General features: G+C 39.8%; 1 protein-coding gene across 1 annotated transcript; it reads left to right on the top strand.

Moving 5' to 3' along the window:
• Positions 1 to 4,462: 4,462 nt before the first annotated feature.
• LOC112188792 (heterogeneous nuclear ribonucleoprotein 1) lies at positions 4,463 to 7,962 on the top strand. The gene is made up of 7 exons (XM_024328001.2): positions 4,463 to 4,685; positions 4,820 to 5,051; positions 5,174 to 5,214; positions 6,123 to 6,286; positions 6,402 to 6,504; positions 6,588 to 6,757; positions 6,841 to 7,962. Exons 2-7 carry the CDS (start codon positions 4,864 to 4,866, stop codon positions 7,336 to 7,338), a joined length of 1,164 nt encoding a protein of 387 aa, XP_024183769.1. The 5' UTR covers positions 4,463 to 4,685; positions 4,820 to 4,863; the 3' UTR covers positions 7,339 to 7,962.
• Positions 7,963 to 9,027: the final 1,065 nt, after the last annotated feature.

The following is a 9,027-nucleotide window of genomic DNA, read 5'->3' as shown; positions in this document are numbered from 1 at the left end:
TTCATGTCATATAGTACATGTCACAGTTCATGTCATAGTACATGTATGTCATGTCACAGAATATCGTTGACCATGTCACTTTTCGAAGCCCCATATGTCAACTTCAATAAAGAAAGCAAAGCTTTCATTCTATGATCGAATGAAACAAGGCAAGTGTTTGGGCATGGATTCCGTGATGGAACTCGAAGAGAAAGACTTGGGCATGGATTCGTTTTCTTGATTGGAGGTAAGGAATGGATTTGAGAGTGATGACGGTGGACATGGTTGGGCTGTGGCGAAGGTGAAGGAGAGTATAGGTGGTTTTGGTTGCGGGATAAGAAGCCACGAAAAAAAAAAGAGGGATTGATTTGAAAAAGGGTAAAATTGGAATGAAAATTTTGACAAATATATAAAAATGACTTGATTTAACATTATTTTTAAAATGTATGTTGTGGACTATTTTAACATGGAGAAGTTTGGGAGTCTGTAAAAAGAGAACCAACGAGACTAAGAGAACAACTGCCTCTGAGGAGGCAAGTTGAAAAGAACTTGTGAGATCCAGCAAAGGACCAAAGAGAGGCACTGACAGGAAACACATTATCTTGTTGCATCACCAAGGCTCCGTTTGGATGGCAGGAAATCATCATATGGAATAAGAATTAATTTCATTTTCCATTTAGAGATGCCGTTTGGTTCTAATTAGAGATTAAAAAGGAAATAAAAAATGAGATGATATTCTAATTCTATTTTCCATAGTCAAAGGAAAAATTACTTTAATTATCCCTCTAAATTTTTTTTATTCCCCCGCCAATATTACTTATAAGTTGAGGCCATATTTGTACTTTAATTAGTAAAAGGGTGTTATTTAAAATTATAATTTTATATTTCATTCTTATGACTTATCAATTAAGAATGGAAAATAAGATCACACAACTAAAAACGGAGGCCTTCAGGGAATTCGGAGCGACCTCGATAGTGAAACCTAGAGTTTCGATGGCTGGCGGCGGTGATCTCATAGTCCCTAGACCAGGTAGTGGGACAGCGAGGGCACGGAGCGGCAATGCAATCCTCTGGATACGTCGGCGGAGTTGTTTTCAGATTGGTTTTTCGATGGAAAGTTTGAGACGCTAAGGCGTTCGATTTGTGTTGCAGCAATTGAGGGTGCAGACTGGGGGGGGCGGAGAGATCCTTCTCGTATCTGACTTTGAGTAGTCAGAGGTCTTTTGCGACAGTGGCGGCGGAGGTGTTCCGTGCGTTGGGGCGGTCGTTTCTTGGTTCTGTAGAGGTCTAGGAGATTCCTCTCTAAATTCGACAATGGTAGAGGACCGTAGCTGGCCACCAGACTGGTGATCAGAGGTTGGTCGCTCGACAGGTTACTGCAGGCGGGTATGGGGAGGAGAGGGGAAGTAGATGGGCTATGGCTATGGGCCTTCGTCTGCTTGGGCTGCCACTTGTGGCTTGGCTGGGCTAGCCCACTATCTTTCTTCTTTCCTTGGTTGGATTGGGCCTGTTTGTGGGCTTTTGGGGGAGTGATAGTTCTCTAATTTTGTTTTAGTTTTGAATAACTGAGCTGGGGTCGGCCGTTACTCTATTCTGCTTTGGATAGCTGTTGTGTACTGACTGATGAGTAATGATGTACACCATTGTAGGTCTTAGGCGTCTTTGCTTGTCATGTTGGTTGCTTTGATTTAGGATTGGATAGTTGTAGGTTTTTACTTTCTGCATTTTCTTTTTGTTAGTTTGGTTGCTCGGCGCTATGCAGGCCGATTTGTATTTTGAGATGTAATATGAGGGATTTTTGAATCCCTCTAGCTTGAGCGAGTGAGGTCATTATTATTAATGGAACCTGATTTTGTTACCTTAAAAAAAATTAAAAAAATTAGGAATGGAAAACTAATTTCAGAATTTAATTTTTTAGTAATGTTCCAAACACCCACATGAAAATACCAAAACCTATTCCATTCCATATTGGTTTGGAAAGGAAATAAGTCCTTTCTCTATTTTGACACTCTTGCCAACTAAACGGGGCAAAAAGTGCAATAGTGGGCAAATCCCACTTTGAACGAGGCTTCGAGGAGATAGAAGCCAAACATGACAGAGTAGTTGAACAACCTAGTAGGGAGGATGAAGACAGAATGATTTGAAAAAAGAGAAATCAAGAAGAAGAAGAACCAAATAAGGCCAGATCGGAGAGGAACTCTAGACAAAACTGGCCAAAACGGTGGGTAGGGAGAAAACGGAAAGGAGAAAAACGATAATAGATACATAAAGCTTCAAACGGAGTTAAAACTAAAATCAAAGGCTCCCCTGACTCTCAGGCCGAAGATCCACATAAAAAATGATCGAGATTTGGCGAGAGAGGCGGGAAGAGGAGGATGTGTTTCGATGAGTTTTCTAGAGAAAATGGGGTCTTTCTCTCACTAGGAATTGGGAAAGCTATTTGAACTGCATGTATGAAAGTTGGAGGATACAAAACGACAAGTTTTTAATTTTGAAAATAGACCTTGGTTAAGCTTGCGGCAAGAAACAACAGTGGTTTTCACTTGATTAATAACGGATGAAGAAAATCATATATGCTAAATTATATTTAGATTTACATCCAAGAAAGATGAAAAACAAAACAAATCAATTTAAAAATATACCTTTCCACTGATCATGCGTACATTATTATGTGAAACAAATACGAATAATCCGGTGTCACACAAATTTAGTCCCAACTCAAACACTTGACCAACAACAGAGTTAGGCTTGACCCATAAAAAAATACAGGATTTGGACCAAGACCCAAGACCATCCAATACGCCGCCTCAACGAATTGTCTGTTTTTTTATCACCACTCCACATATCACCATATGCCGGCATTAACTGACTACCAAGTTGGCCAACAGACCACTAAATTGAGTCGGAAACTTAGAACAAACTTTTGTTCCTGCAACCCATTCCCCATGCCATGGCAAAGGAAACTAAATTTATAGTTTGCGAAAGAACCAAAAAACCTATTAAGCAGCCACAAAACCACACAGCTAAGAGCTGTCAGTACTGTTCGCCATAACTAAGCCGCATGAACCCATTGCCATCCATGACCACACTGATATACATATTGGTTGGAGAAGAGCCTCAACACAACTCCTATTTAAGAATGAGCAAACGGGGGATTCCCCCGCCCCCGCCCCCGCCTCAAGTTTCCCCCGCGCCCCTGTTCCCCATCTGGGGGATTCCCCGCCCCGCCCCCGCATTTGTCATTTTCTCTATATGAACTTTTTTGGTTTTCTATTTAAAATTTTTTTATTTTCTATTTTTTTAAATTTTTTTTCCTTTCTTTTTTTGACAAAAAATAATTCACAAATCACAATTATACGACAATCCAACGGTAGGATCCTCACAGATCACCTAGAGGATCATCTTTACGGATTTATACGATGATCCAACGGTCGGATCCTCACGGATCGCCCTTAAGTTCATCCTTTCAAAATTATACGAAGATCCAACGGTCAGATCCTCACGGATCACCTAGAGGATCATCTTTACCGATTTATACCATGATCCAACAGTCAGATCCTCACGGATTGCCCTTAGGTTCATCCTCTCAAAATTATGTGAAGATCCAACGGTTGGATCATCCCGGATTGCCCTTAGAATCATCCTCAAAAAATCATATGACGATCCAACGGTCGGATCCTCACGGATCACCTTTTGAATCATCTTTTCACAATTATACAAAGATCCAACTGTCGGATTTGTGGGTCGGATCCTCACGGATCGCCCTTAGAATCATCCTCTCAAAATTATATGAAGATCCAACAGTTGGATTGTCCCAGATCGCCTTTAGAATCATCTCACAAAATTATACGACCATCTAACGGTCGAATCCTCACGGATCTTTTTTTGAATCGTCTTTTCACAATTATACAAAGTTCCAACTATCGGATCTTCATAAGGAATAAGAAAAATTATAAAAATGCCCAGGTTGGAAAAAATAAAATAATGGGGAACCCGCATTTCCCGCCCCCGCCCATGTGATGGGGAACCCCGCCCCCGCCCTCGCTTGACAAACGCCTGAAAAACCCGCGGGTACCCTGCCCCCCCCCCCCCCCCCCGGTTTGCTCATTCCTACTCCTACCCTATCGAGCCCAAAACCAATCCAAACCCTCGCTCTCCGCCCCAATAACCATTCAAACTGCCACTGTCCGAAGATCAACCAACTGAGCATAAGTCTCAGAGACTGGATACTACAACAGAAATAGAAATTTGGCCCTGCACAAAACTAGGTACCATTACATTTAATATTCTAAGAGACTAAGAGCGTGAATAACATTTTTTTTTTCCGTTATATTAAAAGAATCGTTATTTTTTTTTTTGAAATAAGAATCGTTATTAATGAAGTCGAGAAACACTAATATTCTTAGCTCCACTTTTTCCCATAAAAAAAAAAAAGAAAAAAAAAGAATATTATTCCCAACCTAGACGTAGACATAGACATAGACATAGACATACTATTTTGATTGTTTGCTTCTCACGAGGCTTTTGCTGCGGTAGCGTTTGCATGAGCACCACCACCAAAGGAAGCTTTCAGGCTTTAACCCTCAATATAAATACCCCAAAATGCGAAATTGAACTTTTAAAACCAGCCCCCACGGCGCCGTTTCAGACTTAGGGTTTCTGCAACTTCACTCTCGCTGTCGCTCTCTCCGTCCTAGCTTAATAAGGTAAATCATTCACCCAAATCCTAGGGTTCATCACAGTGATTGATTCCCTCTTGGACTTTATGCCAATCCGATTTTGTGATTCCAGACCTAGGTTAGGGCTCGTCACCCGCATAATAATGTTGATTTCTTTGCAGGTTTATAGGTGTTGTTAAGATTGAGAGGTGATAGATTCTCAGGAATGGAAGATTTCTCGGAGCAGAGTGGATTTGATGACAACCAAATCGGTTATGATGGGGAGGAGGAACAATTTGAACAGCCGCAAGAGCAGCAATTCGATTCCGGGCGTGAGTTTGAGGCGAACCATAACGTAGATAGTGAAGGCAATGAGTTTAGGGAGTCTTCATTCAGGGCTGATTCGGCTGCGGGGTTAGTTAGATTTTGAGTTCTGAAGTTATAGTTTTTCCTTGTTTAATTGTTCGATTTTTGTTGATAATTGAGGTTTAGGATGAGAGAGTAACATTTGGGTTTTGTTTTTTTTGATGCGGTAGAAAACTATTTGTAGGAGGCGTTTCATGGGAGACCACTGAAGGTACTTGGTTAAGCTTTTGATTTTGTATTGCAATGGATTTAGTGTAAAATTGGCAACCGACCTGTTTTGTGTATAAGTTGTTGCAATTTAAATGATATTGGATTTATTTGTTTGGATTGTCCAAAAGTTGAAGCTTGTTATTGTTGCTTAATGTCGTGTCTGTAGACTTAGTTCTATGTAAAACATATACTCACTTAGTTGTGTTGAAAACGGTGTTCTGGTGTACTTTAGTGTGCACAATTGCTATGTTAGGATTGCAGTCATTTGCTACTATCTTTATTCTTTGTCATATGGAGGCATGGTTGAGCTCTTTGAAGATAGATTGAGGTTCTAATCCTTCGAGGGCTAGGTTAATTGATAGAGCACTATCCTTTTTAAGGGCTCTGGTAAAACTAGGCTAAACTTCAATAACTTTGTGGCTAGAGTTTTCCAGGGAAATTGTGAGAATGTACAAAGTTGTAGCCCTTTTATTAATTTCTATTAACTATGGAAATGTTCCGATACATTTGACGGATATGATCGCCATAGGTTAAAGCATGCCATTGATATGTCCTCTGTTTTCTGTTCCTATTAAGGCTGTTTATTAGTCACCCCTCAACCTAATTGCTGCCTTGCTGCTAATGTACATCATAGAACCTGGCCATGTTGGTTATGTATGGTATAATATTTTACTAGTTTCATTGAGCTGTTGCATTTCAATTTCTTTCTTAAACCACGATTTTCTTTTATGAAAGAAAAGCAGCTGCAATCTGATCACCTTCATTTAGTTGCTCGGTGTTCATAATACTGTTATCAGCCCCCTTTAACCTTACCATACTATACAAATATGGAGGAGGCACTTGTTTTCATCATGACTGAATTAATTTCTGGCTAGCACTCACCAAAATTTATGATGATTTTCTTTACAGAAACCTTTACTAATTACTTCAGCAAATATGGAGAAATAGCAGATTCTGTTATAATGTTAGACAAACATACTGGGAGGCCAAGGGGGTTTGGATTCGTAACATTTTCTGATCCAGTGGCTGCTGATGCAGTTTTGGAGGAAGAACATGTCATAGATGGCAGAGTGGTAACGTTCAATATCCTATTGTCATAAGGCATTTGTCACCGCAAAAGTTCAGATAGATTCATAGATAGTTATTTAACTCAGCTCCCTGATTGCTGGTGAAATTTTTGTATGTTAGGTGGAGGTGAAGAGGACCGTTCCCAGGGAGGATATGGGATTTAAGGGGGGATCAAAAAGAAAGAAGATTTTTGTTGGTGGGATACCAACGTCTTTGAATGATGGTATGGTAAATCCTACGCTTTATAGATATTACAGCTAAGTTAGTTTTTGTTTTCTTCTTTGACACTACGGTAAAACTTTGTAGAGGAATTGGGGGAATATTTCTCTACATTTGGTAGCATTGTTGAACACCAGATTATGGTAGATCACAAAACTGGGAGGTCTAGAGGATTTGGATTTGTCACTTTTGAGAGTGAAGATGCTCTTGACAAGGTATTCTCAGAAGGAAAAATACATGAACTTGGAGGCAAACAGGTAAAATTGAAAGAATGTTTTATATTCTGCTGATTTCTTCAAATGAAATGTTTATGAACTCTGCACATTGATTTTAAATGTAGGTGGAAATAAAAAGGGCTGAACCTAAAAGGCCTGGTGGTGATTTTAGTGGTAGTGCTGCAAGGTCGTATGGTGGCTTAGGTGGCCCTGCAGCTGGATATGGTGGATATAATTCTGGAGGTCGTTTCAATGGAAAAATGGGCAGGGGCTATGGTGGACCTGGTGGTTATGGCGCTGCCTATGGGAATTACAACAATTATGCTGGAAATTATGCTGCGAACTATGCAGGTTTCTATGGTGGCTATGGTGGATATGGATATGGTTTTGGGTATGGCGGACCCATGTATGGCAATGCTGGATATGGAGCGGGTGGTTATGGCATGCCTGGTGGTTATGGTGCTCCTACTGGTTATGGTGGTGGTAAAGGGTATGGAAGTGGTTCTGCTGGTCGGGGTCAAGGTAGGGGTCGGGGGCGCGGTGGTAGTAGTTATGATGCTGGTAGAGGATATGATAGGAGTGGTGATTCTACAACTGGAAGATATCATCCTTATCAAAATTGAGGAAAGATTTTGTTGACTGCATTCTTAATCAATGCCTGCCGACTGTTGGAGCATAGTGAACTTTCCTCGGGCACTGCATGAGAGCATCAACAAAGTTTGCTGTAATGTGAAAAAGAATTCTGATCGTATTTATTAAGATTTGCAGTACTTTGCCTACCTCAACGGTTACTTCGGAAGAGAAGCAAATGACGACTTAGCAAAGCATCCATGTGTCTCCAACAGGAGGTTTTTAGTTCTTTACACATACTCTGTAGAGAAAATGAAGTGCAGATCAACTTTTTGCTAGCCGCTTACAATTGCTACTCCCTTATTTATGACTCACTTTTAAATCCAGGGATTTGAAAGAGATGTGTTTGATTGAAATGTCTTAGCAGTTGCTTGTAGTTATAAACATCCCTTCTACAATAGAAACATATAGGGTTGGTCTGTTTTATCTGTTGCCTTTTTTTTCTTTTGGAGCTGAACAGAAAGTTAGAATAGCAAAGTGTAAATCAGCAATTGAGAACTATAGGCTCAGGATTTTGGCTACCTATGAACAAGTCACAATTGTCATCTACATTTTGCTCTCTGACCTGTACGAAAATGGCAATGAAATTTTCCATATTTTGAGAGGTGAATGATGAATCATTACTGTGTAGTCTCTCCATACCTCTTATATTTACAGTTTGGTTTTGCATGCTATCGAGTTTCTGAATCTTTTAATAGATTCATGAAGCATGGTCTACAAACGTAATAGTCATTTTGGAATTTAGAGGAAATAAACATGAAAATTGTCGACATATCATATGTTAGACATTGTTTCAAAGAACATCTTTGAAATAGCTCGACCAGATATTAATCGAGTTGGCTAATTGTGATAAAACAAGAGTGGTGTTCCCCTGGTCAGCTGCTGACCATGGATTATTTACTCAACTACCGTCTGATTTCAATCAGACAGTTGACAAGTATTTAGATTTTTAAGAGATGAGATATGTCAACCGTCCGATTGAATTGGACGGTAGTTGAGTAAATAATCCCTGTCCAGCTGCTGACTAGGGGAACATCAGCGGATAAAACAAATGGGCAAAAAACAATATTTTTACTAAATCATTGAAATGAATATTATTTTGAATAACTAATTTTCCAGTTTTTGCAAAACATGGTCTTTGAAAGATAATCTAGAAGTACAAATGTTATATTACACTGTAGTTTGTTATGCTACTGAGTGAATTAGAGCTTACGCCAATAACTATACAAGTGTAACTTAAATGATAAATCTCTTGTTTGTAATATGAAATCTTAACTATATAAGCGTAACTTAAATGATAAATTTCTTGTTTGTAATAGGATATCTTGAGTTTAATACAATAATTAATAAGTTGTTATAGAAGAGTATGGAAGGGAACCAGGTGGTGTTGCTTTTGTCGGCTCGTCTACAGGAGTACCAGAGACACCATGGTAAGGGCCAGGGTAGAGGAAGCCGGTGAGTAGTTCATTGGAAACCTCCAAGTGCAAGGTGGGTGAAGATTAATGTTGACGATGCCTTTTACAAAGATACATGTACTGGGGGGGGGGATTGGAGTCATTATTCGTGATGACATGGGGAGATGTTTAGGTGGTTATTATGCTCTAGTATCTTATGCTTCTTCTTCAGAACAGGTTGAAGCATTAGCAGGGAGGGAGGCAGTCTCCCTTGCTATTCTGCGTGGC

Source organism: Rosa chinensis, chromosome 2 (assembly GCF_002994745.2).
Source record: "Rosa chinensis cultivar Old Blush chromosome 2, RchiOBHm-V2, whole genome shotgun sequence".
In the NCBI taxonomy this organism is placed as follows: Eukaryota; Viridiplantae; Streptophyta; class Magnoliopsida; order Rosales; family Rosaceae; genus Rosa; species Rosa chinensis.
This window is presented reverse-complemented; position numbering and strand designations above follow the sequence as displayed.